General features: G+C 43.7%; 2 protein-coding genes across 4 annotated transcripts; one reads left to right on the forward strand and one right to left on the reverse strand.

The window, feature by feature from the left end:
• Positions 1–695: 695 nt before the first annotated feature.
• On the reverse strand, positions 696–7,752 carry LOC114866254 (IgGFc-binding protein-like). Of its 2 annotated transcripts, XM_055512995.1 has the most exons (13): positions 7,669–7,752; positions 7,516–7,565; positions 6,033–7,283; positions 5,522–5,868; positions 4,854–5,436; positions 4,184–4,773; positions 3,289–4,095; positions 2,864–3,205; positions 2,226–2,790; positions 1,945–2,144; positions 1,497–1,868; positions 1,051–1,322; positions 696–928 (listed from the first exon to the last, which is right to left on the reverse strand). In XM_055512995.1, exons 2-13 carry the CDS (start codon positions 7,556–7,558, stop codon positions 919–921), a joined length of 5,382 nt encoding a protein of 1,793 aa, XP_055368970.1. In that variant the 5' UTR covers positions 7,559–7,565; positions 7,669–7,752; the 3' UTR covers positions 696–918. The 2 variants fall into 2 exon arrangements, with proteins under 2 accessions (XP_055368970.1, XP_029023837.1); XM_029168004.3 differs by lacking the exon at positions 7,669–7,752 and having other exon boundaries at positions 7,516–7,575.
• A 1,600-nt stretch (positions 7,753–9,352) lies between these two features.
• Positions 9,353–16,374, forward strand: LOC114866263 (phosphatidylinositol 4-phosphate 5-kinase type-1 alpha-like). 2 transcript variants are annotated; one of them, XM_029168023.2, is made up of 16 exons: positions 9,353–9,444; positions 9,885–10,028; positions 11,008–11,042; positions 11,249–11,329; positions 11,822–11,952; positions 12,101–12,218; positions 12,489–12,641; positions 12,821–13,120; positions 13,244–13,446; positions 13,558–13,641; positions 13,729–13,777; positions 13,857–13,941; positions 14,023–14,190; positions 14,326–14,509; positions 14,847–14,914; positions 15,014–16,374. In XM_029168023.2, exons 2-15 carry the CDS (start codon positions 9,986–9,988, stop codon positions 14,893–14,895), a joined length of 1,683 nt encoding a protein of 560 aa, XP_029023856.1. In that variant the 5' UTR covers positions 9,353–9,444; positions 9,885–9,985; the 3' UTR covers positions 14,896–14,914; positions 15,014–16,374. The 2 variants fall into 2 exon arrangements, with proteins under 2 accessions (XP_029023856.1, XP_029023855.1); XM_029168022.3 differs by having other exon boundaries at positions 9,368–9,541.
• The last annotated feature ends 748 nt before the right edge of the window (positions 16,375–17,122 follow it).

Raw genomic sequence — 17,122 nt, forward strand, 5'->3', positions numbered from 1 at the left:
AGGGTACACGGGTCGCCAGTCCATCGCAGGGCAACACATAGACAGACAACCATTCACACACACACACACCTACGGGCAATGGATGGAGAGAGTCCAATCAACCTAATGCACGTCTTTGGACTGTGGGAGGAAGCCGGAGAACCCGGAGAGAACCCACGCAAACACGGGGAGAACGTGCAAACTCCACACAGAAAATCGAGGGGAATCGAACCCAGAACCTTCTTGCTGTGAGGCGACAGTGCTACCCACCGCACCACCGTGCCGCCCCAATTCGACTAAACTAAAAATCTATTTGACCTATAGAGGATTTCACAGGTCACAGAATAATCTGTTTAGTCCTACTTTGCCGTGTTTCTAGTAAGAACCATCATCTATGTGTCTCTCCATCCATTTTCTACCGCTGAATCCCGTGCAGGGTGCAGGCTGAGGGTGGGAGGCAGGGTTCACCCTGAACAGGTCGCCAGCTTATTGCAGGACCACAGAGACAAACTACTGTGCATGCACACATTCAAATCAGCGGGCAATGGAAAGTAGCCAATCAAACTAACCCGTCTTTGACCATGGGAGGACCTCGGATAGAATCCACGCAGAACATGCAAGGAATCAAACTTGCACCCTCCTTGCTCTGAGGCAACAGCGCTACCACTGCACCACAGTCATTCATTCATACTCCAAAACAAGACTTTAGTTTTCTGATCAATTCCCTTTATTGCAGTATGATGAGGATTGCAGATACACATTATCATTGTACTGTGTTGAAAAACATCTCAAAGATTACAAAATTGGAGAATTACTTCATGAGCCAGTTAAAAGGAATGAAAACAGTATTAATTACTAATGTACACATTTGTCAAATAAAGTGCTGATTTACTGATTGATTTTCTGCAGATGATGTTGTTGATCCCTACTTGTGCGTCTTCACAACTCACTGAAACAGAACAAGAATGTTTTATTTTAGTTTTTTATTCTTACTTGGTGTAAATATGTGATATTTCCTACTTCATGATGTCCAGGCATCTGCTGAGTCTGCAGATGCTGTGACCGACTCACCAGGAGGGGAAGTCTGGTGCAGAAAAGGAGGCCATGTACTCCTGCATTGCATCCTGTGGGAAGTCTATCATGTCCGTGAAGGGGATCATTTTGTCACATGCACCGCAGACCTGGTCGACCATGCTGTCGCCCACGGTCACCGTTACCTCCTGGGTGCTGCTGTAGTGCAGCTGGAAGACTGACGTCATCTCGACGATTATGGTTTTCTCATTGAGTCTCACAAAGATATTCTTTCCAGGTGAGTTGGGAAGAGTCACCTTTTTACCATTGACCTGGAAACAGCATTAGTGTTAATGACAACTAAAAGGAAAACAAAATAAATCAACTTAGTGATTCTCATGTTTCCTGTTTCTTTTTTTCAAAATATGAATAGTCATCTTCTACTTTTACACAAAAAACAATATTTTGCCCCAATAATGCTCAGTTTCATTTAAAAAAATACTCACCCAAGTCTCCTGTTTATTAGTAAGAGTGACAATCAGGTCATTGAAGAAGATGTAAACAGACACAACGCTCTTCACGCCAGTCAGTGAACACTGTTGGAGCATGGCCACGATCCTGAACCAGTCAGAAGCTGATTCATCACAGTTCGCCATGATTTCATACGCTCCCATGACTGAGATGTCGCCGGACAAGCCACTGAACAGAGTGATGGAGCCTCCAGTCTCCAACACACACTCTCTGGGATAGCAGCCGTAGACGCCATGTTGCAGCTGACACCTGTCCTTGAGACTGCAAGAAACATCCTCACACTGGACACCAGATGTGGTACAGTTGCAGAGTTGCTGACAATTGTCAGAGAGCACAGACTCGCCGATCTGAGAAGGGGAGTAAAGAGATATATAGTATAGTGCAGGGAAGTAAAAGGTTAGCGTTATTCTTAGCCTACTTCACCTTGAAGGTACGTCCATTATAATAACATCCACAATGCTCCAGGGCAACGCAGCCAGTGCCGTTGAAGTAGAAACCATCCACGCAGGTGCAGCCCTCCATGCACGTCGTGGGGCAGGTGATGGTGTCGACGAGACCGGGGCAGGGGTAAGCGCAGGCCTCCGCGCAGAGGTGGTACTGGCTGTTGTCAGAACACTGGATAGCTACAACACAACAACACTCATTAATAGTAATAATAACTGTAGTAAGTAGAAAACTATTGGCTGTAAGAGATGAGCGCTTACGGCAGAAATCAGGCGTCCTCCAGCTGCTGATGTTCACTCCGATGGCCTGACAGTCCGACACGTACGCTGCGATGCTGAGGCAGAGAACTCGGCGGTCTCCATGAGACATGCAGGTGTCGTAGACACAATCGTTGTAGTAGGACTCGGGGCTGAGTGAGCTATGACATGCAGCAAAGCTTCCGTTAGGATCCCGGATCCTGCCGCAGTCCTGCTCACAGGCTTTCCTCCGCTCGCCGTCACATTTGGGGCAGAGGTCTCCCTCGCAGCCGTCGTCGCAGACCACCCCGGGCACGGCCACTTTCCAGGCGGCGCCGAAGCTCTTTGTGTCGTGGGTTAATCTACCGTCAGGCAGCTCAAAGCCGTCGGCCTCGACATTGTAGTTTCCACACAGGCCGCAGGTTTTTCCCATGTACTTGGCAGAAACGGTGACCGTGACTTTGTAAATCATGTCATACGTGACTTTAAGGCCAAAATCTGTTACAATAGCATAGTGGAATCCTTCCTGGTAGACTTCCACTTTTCCCTCATTGATGCTGAGTGGGATGGTAGTCAAGGCTCCGTTCACCTGCAGCAAAAGAGTCCATCATCAGTGTCTGAGTGATACTTTAACATCAGACTTGTTGAAAGATTTCACTAACCATGATTGTTTTAAGTTGATTGCTTCGGAGGATCAGGGTGTAGCCGTACACCTCCACCGCCACCAGTTTGGCCACAGCCACGTTGGGGACGTCCGTCATTGTCCACTTCTCGTTCTCCACCGCCACGGAGAACGCCTCGAGCTGCGACCCGTCCAGGTGACACGACCTGGCCGCGGTGTAGGTGCAGGTCCCCTGAAAGTCGTACGACTGGTTGTTGAAGTTCCTGTAGTGTGGATCGCCCGAGATGGTGCAGGTCGCGGTCCCCATCGGCTGACACGACCGCACGTGTCTGTGCAGCGCGCACGTCTCGAACGGGCCGCACGAGTGCGGCCTGCACTGCACCTGGAGTCACGGCGGGTTTAGAAGCACTAGAACAGCCGTGATGTATGGAAAGCGAGTAGAAGGCTGCGCTGTGTAAAACTTACTGTGCTGTTGCAGACGCAGCTCTGACGACAGTCTGCAGACAGGAAACTCTCTCCCTTCCTGTAATACTTGCCTTCGTGTTCGCATCCACACTCATGGAGAGGCTCGCAGCTGGAGCCGCTGAGCAGGAAGCCGTCGTTGCACAGCCACCCCTCCTCGCACGGCCTCTCGCAGTCGACGGGAGGGAGGCCGGTGTCGCAGGCGGCCTGGCAGACGTCTCCACAGTGCTCGTAGTGACTGTTGCTGGGATGGGTCATCTTAGACGGGGGGCAGAAGTCCTCCGTCCTCCACTGGGACACGTTGATGCCTCTCCGCTGGCATTCCACGGTGTAGCTGTGGAGGTAGCCGCACCAGGAGTCCCTCCTGCCGTTGTGCAGACACGCGTCGTACACACAGTTGTCGAAAACGCCGCGGGGGTTCTTGACGGCGTGGCACGCGTGGAAGGGGCCTGTGGGCTTCTGTATCAGACCACAGTACTCGTCCGTCTCGTATGCGTTTTTCTGGGTGATGTCACAGCTAGGGCAGTCGCTCTTGTTTTTGCAGCCGTCCACGCAGCCTGGGATCTCCGCCACCCTCCAGCGCTTCGCCAGCTCCTCCCCAGACGCTTCTTCGGGCGTGTGGTTGGAGCTGCCACACAGGCCACACAGCGCTTCGGCGTAAGCGCTGGGGACCTTCACGTGCACGGCCGAACGCCGGTCATAGGAGACGAGCAGCCCGAAGTCAGTCTGGATTTCTACGGAATCACTAATCTGCTGGACCGTAATGTTGCCTTTGAGTTTGATTGGTAAGTTTGTGAATTCTCCATTTATCTGCAAAACACCAGTATTTATTTCCACACCATCATGAAAAAGCAGAAAGAAATAACCAGGTACGCTGCATTACCGCAACACATCTCACCAGCACTGTGCCTCTTTGCGTTCGTGTGACAACAATAGAATCCCCATCAACTTTGACCTCCACCAACTTAGCGCCGGTGCCGTAGACGTCGTTTTGCACATCGACCTGGAACGTCGGCAGGGGGGTGGTTTTCGAGCAGACCCCGGCCAGCTGATACACGCAGGTGCCATGAAAGTTGTAGTTGTACCCATCGAAGGTGTTTATGTGAGGGCCGTCGCCGGTCATGCTGCACTCGGCATATTCCAGTGGGTGACATCCAATGAGGCCGTTGACCACTTTACACTGATAGCCCTGTTGGCACCCTGGCTTCACACAGTCCACTGACTTGGTGGACCTGTTGCACGTGCACCTCTCAGCACACTGACCGGTGAAGAAAGAGGCTCCAGCTTCTATGTAGGCCCCGTTGTAGGAGCAGCCGCACTGGGCCTTAGGAACACACTCCGTGCCACTGAGCAGGAAGCCCTCATCACACACGCAGGTCTCCACGCAGGATTTGTTGCACTTTGAGGCAGCATCTGGGTTTTCGCAGGTGGCGGGACAAGCGTTTCCACAGAACTCGTAATGGCTGTTTGCTGTACACGACGGTGGAGCTGTTCCAGACAAAACAATGTCCCGTTACCGTCACATAATGAAGATCAGAGTCGACGCAAGGCAAGAGTTCTGTACTCACAGCATCGGGCGAGGTGCCTCCAGTCGTAGATTTTGATGCCGGCCCGCTGACAGGCATCGGCGTACACCTGCAGGGTGTTACACAGGAAGTCCTTCATACCCTCGCCCATGCACACGTCGTACATGCACATCTGATGAAACACTTTGGAGTCGACGACGGCGTTACAGTCGCTCAGCGGCCCATTCATGACCCGCGTGAGCAAGCCACAGAAGATCCGGTCTTTCAGGCCGTCGAAGAAGCCGTCGCGGTCACAGGTGTCACAGTTGCCCGGGCATTCGTCTCGGCACTGAGCGTCCCCCGGCGCACCAGCAACCCTCCAGCTCTTACCCAGGGCGACCGCGCTGCCGGCCTGAGCACCAGTGGGCGTCGCCAAGTCGTCCTCCTTTCGGTCATTGAAGTTGCCGCACAGGCCGCACAGCCTGCCGGAAAAGCTGCCCGGCACCGTGATGACCAGGTACTCCTTCCAGTCGTACTGCAGCGTCAGGCCGAAGTCTGTTTCAACCATGACAGACAGGCCACTCTGGGACAGCTTCACCGCGCCGTCGCCAAGGGCAACGGGGAGATTCCACAGCGTGTGGTTCATCTAAAGCAGATTCAGACATGTTTCATAACTTCACTTTTTGAATTCCACTTATTCACAGATTAGCTCTGCTCGGAACCGTACTCACCCTCACGAGGCCAAACTCCGAGCGTACGATGGTAATCGTGTGCCCATAGGCTCTGACGACCACCTTTCCCACCGCTGTGCTCTGTGAACCCGTATCTTTGTAATTCTGCGCCTCAACCTCAAAGGCTGGCGCGTCTGCGATGACGTTGCAGTTCTTGACCATGGTGTAGGTGCAGTTGCCCATGAAGTTAAAGTGGCTGCCATCGAATGTGCGATAGTGAGGGTCGCCCATGGCCCAGCAGGTCCCTGCTTTCCTCTGTGGGGGTGCTTTGACACATGTAGGAGCGGTTCCTTCCATGCGGCACACTTCCCCTTTGGGACATTTGGTGGTGCTGCAGTCATGTTTCACTGGCAAAAAGGAAGATAAGAACAGTTTACACCTTATGCCATTACAATAGTATAACATTCTGTGGTGTGTATATTTTGTTAAGTTGTGTTTTTAGCTTCCAAGACTAGTTTAAATGAGAATATACTACAAGATGATGTGTTTGACTGTATTTTGCTTTTCCTACCTGCTGTGTCAGCAGATGCCGGTGACCCATAACCGTTAGCGTACGAGACGCCATAACTGTAGAGACCAAACGGGGACTCGGGGTGTGATATCTTGTAGAAGTTAGCCCCGGTGCTGTAGTACATCTCCGTCCAGGAGAAATCCGTCCCCGTGACGTTCTGCCAGGTGAAGGTAGCAGACTGGGGCTGGGGGTCGATTGTGATGCCGTTCAGGTCTTTGTTCCGTGCCACAATAATGACGTTGTTGTAGAACTCGCCCTGTCCTTCCAGGGAGTAGGAGGTGCTGAAATAGCTGGTGGGCAGGATAGTCATCAGGAAGGGATCAAAGTACTCTAGAACATCGTCAGGGCCACCGTTGAATTCAAACAGGACCTGGACGCCCTTGTCAGAAGTCAGATACATGGCATATGGCCACTGAGAGTAGAGCTCGAGCGTTTGTCCTGCAAACATAGGGTAGGTCTGGACCTTTCCGTCGACGCTCAGGGTGATTTTGGTGGGCTGGGATGCTTGGACAAAAACGCTGTCATGTAGAGAGCTGATGATGCTGTGGTAAGGCAGGGGCGCGATGACGAATTCTTTCCCCCAGCTGCTGGCGGGAAGGAGCTGCTCATAGACGTGGTTGCAGGAGGTGTACTTCTGAGCGCAGCTGTGTCCCGAGGAGACAGCGACAGGAAGGCGCGAGGTGACTTTGGTACCACTGAGGTCATCCTGGCTCTGAATTTGAGCCGTCTCGAGTGGCTCCAGCTTCAGGGTCATTTTGCTTCCTCGCCTGTAGTGTTTTCCTTGGAATCTGACCGAGCCCTGCAGCAGAATCTCCACAGTGTTTGCCTCCTTGTAGTTGGTAATTGAAAATTCCTTGAAAGTGTCTTTCATAAAGCTGGAGGGTGTGAATATGAAGTACTCAGTGCCCCAGTCGTTCACTGGGTAAACCACTGAGGTGTCTGCTGTGTATTGCTTGTAGTTGAGTGACATCACGGTGACATCTTGACTTGTCTCAATCAGCACAGCCTGCTTTGACTTTTGGCTGCTTTTCATCTCGACGCTGTTGGGAAGCTTGAAGGATTCGCTCTTACCAGGACTGATTTCCTTCTCATAGGTCTGACCCACAGCGGTCACCTTGACTTTGGTGGTGCCGCGTGAAGAGGGCAGAGCTGCAACTTCCACCACGAAGCGCGTGTCGCTGCCATCACTCCCGAGGTTTTGCATGAAAGACGTGGCAAACTCTCTCCCTGCCGGTGAAGCAGAGCAGAGCCCTGGAAAAAAATCACAAAGAGTATGAAACTGAAGAAAAGTCAAAATGTCATCGGCTCGCTAAGCAAATGCCAGAAAGTATTTTAGTAGAATAAATATAGCAAAACATACACTGACACAACTGTTTGAACAGTTTCCATCGTTTCAGATGAGGAATAACATCACAAATATCTGATTCTATCTGGCTTTTTTGTCCACGTAGACATAATAAGTTAAATTCTTTTTTTGACTTACCAATCAGCAGCAAACTCAGGAGACAGTGAAGAAGCCCATCCATTGTTGACCTGAAGCAATACAACTAAAATCAAAGCACACCTTTACAAACCAATCTGCTGGTCAAAGAATTGTAGGAATTTAGAATATTGTAGATACCTTCCCGTGACTTACCTGAGCCAAAAACCCAGGGGTCCAAATGAATGGCTTCACGTCTTTGATGACCTTTTATTAGTCTTGGTGATGCAGTGGAAGCCAATCAGTGAGAAGGTGTCACGCTCCCTGCATCGATGCCAAGTCTAATCACACATCACCACCACTTATCAGGTTATCAGGATCTTATTTAAACTAGAAAGTTTCTCCTGTAAAGAATAGATTCTTATCTAAGAATGAACAAAAGCTACAAAAAGTTCTAAGCCAACAGCGATGCTTCATTAAATGGAAATTAAATATGCAGGGTCACCCTGTTCCTGTACAGACTACAATACATATGAACAAGAGGGAATATTATTATACATTATATCAGGTTAAATATTTTAAAATCTTTTATTTCAGTGCTAAATCGGAAGGATTTTTGAGAAAGGAAGTTCATGATAAAGTACATATTGTTCAAGTGCCTTGGATACCAAATAATATAACAAAAAACATTTGCATTAGAGAAAGCTACATGTATACTGAAGATAAGAAGACTATAAGACAGTATCAGTGTTGATGATAACAGTACATATGTGAAGGGTGGTGAATGTTCATATCTGAGGTCACACCCCAGCAAACATCTGAAGCACAAATCAATCCAGTCAACAACTGATGGACACTTGTTCTTGATGTTGAAATAAATTGATAATATATGTTGAACAAATATAGCAGTGCTTCCAATATTGGCCAAAAAGCGGGACTAATCAATCAGAACAATTCAGACAGCAAAAATAATGGACTGAAGATTGTTTGAATTTAAGGAGTGAAAAAAATGTTTGATCACACTTCCAAGAACATGAGTCGGCGTAGGAGTTCAGAGGGTTCACCGCGAGGTCGCTGAGTTTCAGGATGGCTTTTGGTAAAGTCGCTGAGTTTCATCAGAACTGTAGCAAGATTGACAATGTATTAACATGGAATGGGCTCTTTTTTATGGGTATTTTTATGACACTTGGCATTTCTCTGTATTTGCTCTTTATTAAAGAGAGTATTATATTCAGAATGGTGTCATATAAGTAAATTATAGGTTTTGGTTCATTTATGTGCGAACATTTTTTTCTTCTTCTGAGATGGCATCAGAACTCAATAGCCCAAATATGTAAAGGCATTTATATATTTTCTCTTTTTATGAAGTCACGTAATAAAAATGTAAACGTGCAATAAAGGAAGTGTCCACAATGGGTCACTGTGTTGTTCTCTAGGGTCAGATGCAAGTACTTTCTTAGACTTTAAATTAGGAAGCCATAATTAAACAAATACTGTGTGGAAGAAAGTAAAGAGACAGTTCATCAGTCAAGAACAATGAGTGACAAGGGTAAAGCAAACAACGTGAAAGCGCATCCTAATAATGTGCGGATTGGGTTTAGTCCTGAGATCAGTCACTGGGGGATTTTGTGAGGGCACAGAAGCAACTGAAAAAAACAAAATCTGTTGAACAGTTGTGGCAAAATAAATTGTTCTTAACATCTTGCATACCACCTGCCACTCTTTATATAAGTGTACCTAGAAGAATTTCTACTCTGTAGATTTTATTTATTTATTTATTTATTTTATATTTATTTATTTTGAAAGTAACTGAATGAATAATTACTTCTAATATTATAAATAAATCGTTTATAAAATTGTTATGAATAAATTCGAGCGAATACGTCCCCTGTAACCGGAAGTGCTGTTGGCCGCAGCGGCCGGGACACCAACGGCTGCGTCTGTTTCCTTGTTTATGAGTTTAGGCGTCTCGGTGGCTTCGGACGGGTTCAGGTGTGTTTGCTCTGTCCCTGGGAACTGCGACAACATTTACACGGGATTGTCGAGGAAGTCCTCTATTTGACCGTGTTGGTCGCCCGTTGCTATTCTGGTTGGTGCAAACTTAATGCTGGAAAAGTTAAAGTTGGGGCTAAGGGTTAAACTAGCTAGCACTTAGCTTAGCTTAGCCGCGGCTTCGCCGAAACTTGCAGTGAGAGCGTGTCGCCAGCTTTTACAGAAGCCCGACACACGTAACTAGTTCAACTTGTTTTTACTTCTAGATGTTACAAAGGTTGCAGTTGGACTAGATTCAGTTTACTTCAGATTTAAAACGAGCGCCTCCATAACTTAATGGAGGCGGCATAACTTTAGGTGAATGTGGCTGCTGCTAAATATTTGTGGAATGAAATCATCTGGAGAGTTTGCTGTGAATGAACCACTTTTTGTCCCGACAGGGCCCCACCTACTGGAAGCGCTCACATCGGTAAAACCTGCCGGGGTTGGATCTTGATCGGTGTTTTGAGACGTAAGGCTCTGAGTTCAGCTTCTGTTCTGAATGGCCACAGCTGCAGACGAGCCTGCAGGCCCACAGGACCACAGTAAGTGCGGCTCTTCGTGCTGCTTCCTGCTCCCCTCTAAAGAGCTTCAGATGGAATTCCTCTAAAACCTCTCACAGCCTTATCCTAAGTAAAAAAACAAAACGAATCACATTTTTGGCATATTTATGCAGGAATTACGTACACTTTTAAGTGCTACTATAGATAGATAGGTTTGACCAATGTAAAAGTAGAAACAGTCAGTCTGTAAATGTACAAAAAACAAGGTATAGCAACATTTAGAAGATGGCTGATGTTCAAATCGTGTGGCTATGCATTACCCAATTTATAAGTGTTGCAACCTACTTCCAGTTTTGTTTGCTTCAGACTTCGTAGCAGCACTTCACTTACTATTATATCTTTAGATTTATGCGGTTTATCTTAGATTTCTCCATTTTAATGGAGTGTTTTTACTCACTTGCCTAGTGTATTTTTCGTGTGGTGGTATGTGTCTCAGCAACCTGGCAGCCGTAATGCAAACATTGATCTTTCTTGCTGGATACACAACATTTGCGGTAATGGGTGGATGTTATAAGGACAGTTCTCAAATTCAATAGCGCGTGATATACTTGTTGATGTAGTTGTCAGTTTCTATGGTTCACTTAATTGCCTTCATGAAAGTAGACTACAGTGAGGCAAAACTAAAAATTAGGCCATTTCAGTTTCTACCATAGAACAGAGATGTTAAACTGAGCCTGCAGAGGAACATTCACAAAGCTTGGATTATAAATAGACTGGGTATGAAAGTAATGGAGAGCTTCTCATTTACCTAAAGTGTGGAGCTGCTCATCACACTGTCCTTCACGTTTGTTTCTATGTTACTGTTACTAATATAGAATAAACTATTCAAAAAATGTGAAGACAATGGAGTTTTAAAGCAAAGTTGTGGCTGTTCTCTGCAGCATTACAACCAAGTGCCCATTCTTGCATAGACTGCATTTCTTGTGTAACCTGTATGTGTTCTCTTTCTTACACAATCAAGATTTGACTGGGATTCGAAAAAATGCTTCAACAGAGGTAAGAAGTAAAAGATTGGAGGAAGTATGTAATGTTTCAATTGAAAAACAAATAATGCTTCCTGTTAAACCAATTTGGGATTTACCCTTATTTAGTTTTCCGCATCCTCTTCTGCTTCTTCAAAACATGAGAATACTAGTTTTTTTTTCCCAAGGTGATTTTTTTCCCCTGTGTAATGGTCTCTTCTGGTACGTTCACACTGACAGGGTCCAACCATGTCTCAGACCATGAAAAAAACAATCGGCCATCGTGGAATCAATCCCACTGGGGAGACTACGTACAAAAAGGTAGGAGATCAGCCAGTACTGACTGATGCACATTTACTTGCACTCACATAAAGCTGCAGATTGTTTTTGTTTAAAATAATGCCTATATTGTTGAATAATTGATTGGATAAATGTCAGGAAACAGGGGAAAATGTCCATCACAATGTGGGTTTGGTAAGGTTAAAACAGTTTTATAGAATTGTTGGTTGTGTGATTATTTTTGCAGGCTTCTCATTCTGAGAAAACAGAATAACTTATTTAAAAAGTACAGGTTGCTAAATCATAACCTTAATGATGGGAAGGTTTTGTTACCGTATTGTTAAAATTCTGTCTAAACCACTGGTTTGGGGTATGATCATTCAATACATACATTTTGCATTTCATGCTGTTAGATATCTAAAATATGTGAGAGATTACAAAATGTGATGGTGGCAGATTCTGGTACTTGTTGTGTTTAATAATAAATTTTGGTTGCCTTTTTACGCCAGTTCATTAGTTTTCTCATTCTTTCAGACAACATCCTCAGCCCTGAAAGGTGCCATCCAGTTAGGCATCACACACACAGTGGGAAGCTTAAGTCAAAAACCGGAGAGAGATGTACTTCTGCAGGATTTTGAAGTTGTTGAAAGCTTCTTTTTTCCCAGGTGAGTGTTTTACATTTTTTTCAAAAGAAAGTAGAGACAAATTCATGGACACATTGTCTTCTGTTTTAAAATTCTGTGTGCATATGTATTTTCTTGACCTCTCTTCTATTTAGTGTAATTCCTTGCCTCTTCTTCCTTTTTCTGGTAGTGAGGGCAGCAACCTGACACCCGCCCACCATTATGGGGACTTCATGTTCAAGACATATGCACCAATCGCCTTTCGCTACTTCAGAGAGATGTTTGGCATTCGCCCTGATGACTACATGGTATTTTTGCGTATTTAGCACCTGTTATTCACAAAAAAGTGAAGCTGCGACGGAAAGGGAGGGGATTTGAAATGTGAAGAAAATGGAGTAATTGAGGAACTGAAAAGAGTAAAACTGGGGAAGTGTGAAAGGTTGTAGTGTTGACACTATAATGGAGTAGCAGTAAATGCACCGTCACTGTTGACTATAGATTTACTTTTTCTATAAACCAGCTCTGTCTTACAGTTGTGTTGTCGTCCTGTGTCTAACTGTGCTCTGGTTTGCTTGTAGTATTCGCTGTGTAATGAGCCGCTGATTGAGCTTTCAAACTCTGGGGCCAGTGGATCTCTCTTCTACGTCTCAAGTGATGATGAGTACATCATTAAGACAGTGCAGCACAAAGAGGCAGAATTTCTGCAGAAACTGCTTCCTGGATACTTTATGGTAAGATCTGATCAGAGAATGTAGGTACAAAATGGTATCTCCATAATAAATAATATTTTATAATAAATAACATAATTGTGCTTAAATCAGTCAATCAATTTTTTTTTTCTGGAAATGAAAATTAGTTTTTAAAAGCTTTTAATAAAATTTACCACAATTTTTTTTCTGCTCTCATTTAGAACCTGAACCAGAACAAGCGGACCTTATTACCAAAGTTTTACGGACTGTACTGTGTCCAGTCAGGTGGAAAAAACATTCGTATTGTAGTAATGAACAATTTGCTCCCAAGTGATGTACGACTGCACTCCAAGTTTGATTTAAAGGGCTCCACCTATAAGAGACGTGCCTCGCCTAAAGAGAGGGAAAAGACTTCACCTACATACAAGGACCTAGACTTTATGCAGGACATGCCTGATGGCCTGTTACTGGAAGCTGACAAACACACTGCACTTTGCAAGACCATCCATAGAGATTGTTTGGTGAGGACCATCAACAAATTGTCTGATGATTTAAATATTATCTAAAATGTAACGAGGAAATGTGGGACATAGCCAAACCGTTTCCTTGTTCACTGGTTTGCCTGTTGTTATTACTTCTTTCAGCTCCTGCAAAGTTTTAAGATCATGGACTACAGCCTTCTGATGGGAATCCACAATGTAGATCAGGCTTGTCGAGAGCAGGCCAGCGAGGAGGCTGTTGCAGGGGCTGTGGAACAGAGGAGGCCACAGAAGTCCCTGTACAGCACTGCTATAGAGGCCATCCAGGCAGAGGCTGTGAGTATGGGATCAGAGGACACGGAGGACAGGTTAGTGTGTGTAAAGCAGCTTCTTCTATAAGGTTTCTGTTACCACAAAAAAATACTGCTAGCAGAAATCATCACAAAGCAGTGCATTTTATCTCACCTTTTATTTTACAGAACGGGAGGAATACCAGCCAAAAACGCAAAAGGAGAACGGTTGCTGTTGTATATTGGAATCATCGACATTCTTCAATCCTATAGGTGAACCTGTACATCTATAAATATGTGACCTATGAATGTTGAATCTTGTATTATTGTATTATGCAAAAAAAAACTGTGTACTTCTAGGTTGGTGAAGAAGCTTGAGCACTCTTGGAAATCCCTGGTTCATGACGGGGTGAGATGCCTTTACTAAGCTCTGATAAATATGTTTTAAATTAATTATAGCACTTCTGATAACCACTTATTTTCTTCAGGATACTGTGTCTGTACACAGACCAAGTTTCTATGCAGACAGATTTGAGAAGTTTGTGTGTACCATAGTCTTCAAGAAAGTCCAACGTAAGTACATTCTCCGTCTATATAATAATGCCAGTTTTGCTGTATGATCTTTTATAATACACCTTTCTGTTGTGTATCTAGTAAAGACTTCCCCATCTAAGAAACGCCGTGCAGTATCCCATGGTCCTTTGAAAAAAACTGGTGGCAGTGGGCCTCCACTATCGACCCAAACCAGCACCAGCAGCCAGCCGCTTTCACTCCAAAATCAGCCTAGCATCGAGAGCAGAGAAGACACTGAAGTAGACAACGGTAAGAGTGGAAAACCTAAAATGAATTTTTCGGTTTAGTCTCAAAAACAACTGTTAACTAATGACATTTTGTCTTGTTGCATGTTTCAGAATGTTTCTGTCATATCACTTTGTTAAAACGTTTTTCTCCACTCAGTTATACATTCTGGTCGTCCTGATCTCCTCCCGATGACCTCATTGCCCAGCAATGCCGTTGGTACCACTGCTGAAACTCCAGATTCTTCATCCTCAGGGACACCTGAAATTTCTTCCTCCAATTCAGTGAAATTGGACGTAAACAAACTGTTAAGCAAACATATGGAACGTAGCACCCCCAAGAGGTAAGAGAGAAAACTGCACATAAAGATTATTAAGTGTTATTTTATTAGAGACGTCCAGGATACAACAGAAGTTGACTAGACAGCAGAAGACTGCATATTGTTTAGTCTATAGAAGTGTTGTGAACCAGTGCTAACATCTAGTGTGACCTTCCTAATAGTTGGATGTAGACTGATGGTTTTGTAGCATAGGGTCTTATTCTACAAAACATTTCTAAATGGATATTCTGAGGACTAAGGAGGTAATCGCATACAAAATCTCTATCTCATTCCATTTATTTTTGATTATTGTATCATAAAATAATGGCATATGGTTTTAATTCCTTGGTTTTTGTTCTAGAGCTCAGCTGGGGACTCTTGAAGAAAGGGCAGAGGATGTAATCTCATAATTCCTAATACAAGCAAACGGTCTGTACATTTTGTTGTTTAGTATAAAAATGTATTTGAACTTTCCTCATGTCTTTTTTTTCTAACAGCTTTCAATGTTTTGGTTCTTTTGGTTTACAGTTATAGTTTTGGGGAACAACTGAACTGAAATGGACCAAAACAAACATGGAGGATGCTAGTGTGAACAAAATGTTACTAAATTCTCTTGGTGTGAGGAGAGTTAATACGAAATTTCAGCCAAACCAAGTTTTCCTTCACACTTTGCCAGATCTTTCCTCTGATCACATATGGGTGGTTGTGCTAGTGACACTAGTAATGCGGGTGCACAGTAATGCTGCGGCCATTTAACACTATTTCTTACCGTAATCTTTGTAGGGACAACCAAACATTGTTCTTTGCATTGATGAGCCAGCATTTGTTTTGATACTCGACACTCTCATTTAAGGCTCGCTTGTCTGTTTTTCCGTGTACTCTTTTAGGGTCCATGAGTGTCTAGAGTACTGTTTCTGCTGTATGTTCGACGTAAACAATTTAACACACAACCATACAGTATAGTGTCAGCCTATCAGGGTCGCAGATTAAACTTCAGGTCTTTTAACAAATTTAATGTATTTGTACATGGTACTTTTTCAATATCACTTTGATTCATGCTGGAAAAGAAAGAGGTGTTGTGATGTAAGTGTACTACTGTAGAAACTGTGAATGTCACCCATCGTGTTCAGGCAAATGTTAAACTTTAAAATGGGTTGCTTTATATGTATGTATACACTGTATGATCTGAGTTCAGTTTTCGTTTGCAAGTGCACTAACAACTAAATACCACTGATGAGCTGATACTCAGATGGTTGAGCACCAAAACAAACAATGATCTGGGGCCTGTCTCATGAATTTAGTGAATCTTTTTTTTTTTTTTTTTACTGAGATGCACAGATGTTTAACTAAGACCAAAAACTGCAACGACCAGCTAATGTCTTTCAAATCAGTCAATGAAATCAAAGAACCACTGACTCAAGGAGTCACATCAAGTAAGACTACATGATGTCAGTTTTCCTAAATGGTATTATAATTTTGTTTTACATTGTAATTTATAGTATTTGTAATAGTATTATAGTAAATGTTTGCAATAAAACCAGCATTCCACCCTGTCAGCAGTTAACAAAGCAGGACATGCATAGTGCTTTTCATTAGTACTAAGCAAAACTTTAGTTTGTGTGTGTTTAAGTGTTTTATCTTACAAAAAATATTTGCTTTAAAGAAGATGACCAATGTAGATTATGGAATTGTGCCTTTGCTGCTGAATGTTTGAACTATAAACCTAATTTTTATTTTTATTTATGCATTTTCTACATTTGGAGTAGTCAGCTGCTAAACATAAACAGGTTACATAAACTAAATGCAATGTGGATTATGTGTTTCAGCTGCTGCTTTCAACTTTAAGTTTCTTGTGTCCAGAACATATTAAATACGATATGTCTGCTTTTGCCTTTGTGCTCGAACTTTCCACAAAACCGGATGCGTGACCTTCTTATTAGAAAGACTGTCCAGAATTGCCAGTGTTAAGTTACCAGGTTTTCTACAATTAGATTTTTTTGAGACAGGCCTCAAGCATACAAATACTGTCATAGCATTGTTTTTTTTGATAAATCATAGTTAGGCAGGCTGTCTGATCTTTTTTTTTTTATCATGGGTGTTATTCTGGTAGTATTTGTAGACTTTAGTGCTCAGAGTAGGTGTGCAATGTTTTATTGTGACGGTTAAGTAACCTGCCAAGTTTAATTGACTTGGTAGTTGTTTTAAAATGTTACAATATATTTTAAGAACAAACAAAAAAAAATATGACATTAAAACAGAAATATTTGTTTACATCTAAAATATGTTCAATAGTCTATGTAATAAATTAACATTGAAGTAACATTACAACAACAGATAAGACTTTGAGATGTGTGAAAATGTATTTATTCTTGTCTGTCTTCAAATCATTAGATAATATTGTCACAATCCTGAAAGTTAAACTGCCTTATTGTAAAACCTCCAAAGAAACAACACACTCAGCCTATGGACCAAATGTAAATAGTCATATTTATTATAGTATTTATTACTGTATGTATTTTCAAACTGTTACATAGTGGATTTAAAATTGTTTTCTTTTAGCAAAAAGGTGGATCGTAGGCTGTTTAAAGGGTGTAAGTGCTGAAGAATGAAGTGCTGTTGCAATTGTAACAACAATTA

This window comes from Betta splendens, chromosome 11 (genome assembly GCF_900634795.4).
Source record: "Betta splendens chromosome 11, fBetSpl5.4, whole genome shotgun sequence".
Taxonomy (NCBI): Eukaryota; Metazoa; Chordata; class Actinopteri; order Anabantiformes; family Osphronemidae; genus Betta; species Betta splendens.

Bases quoted from the DNA above. Each gene is read 5' to 3' on its own strand.
- LOC114866254 (XM_055512995.1), bottom strand. From the start codon at position 7,558: ATGGATGGGCTTCTTCACTGTCTCCTGAGTTTGCTGCTGATTG. The intron at 4,774-4,853 runs GTGAGTACAGAA...TGTCTGGAACAG, and splicing joins GAGGCACCTCGCCCGATGCT to CTCCACCGTCGTGTACAGCA. The intron at 3,206-3,288 runs GTAAGTTTTACA...CCGTGACTCCAG, and splicing joins GCTGCGTCTGCAACAGCACA to GTGCAGTGCAGGCCGCACTC.
- LOC114866263 (XM_029168023.2), top strand. From the start codon at position 9,986: ATGGCCACAGCTGCAGACGAGCCTGCAGGCCCACAGGACCACA. The intron at 11,330-11,821 runs GTAGGAGATCAG...TCATTCTTTCAG, and splicing joins GGGAGACTACGTACAAAAAG to ACAACATCCTCAGCCCTGAA. The intron at 14,510-14,846 runs GTAAGAGAGAAA...TTTTTGTTCTAG, and splicing joins GAACGTAGCACCCCCAAGAG to AGCTCAGCTGGGGACTCTTG.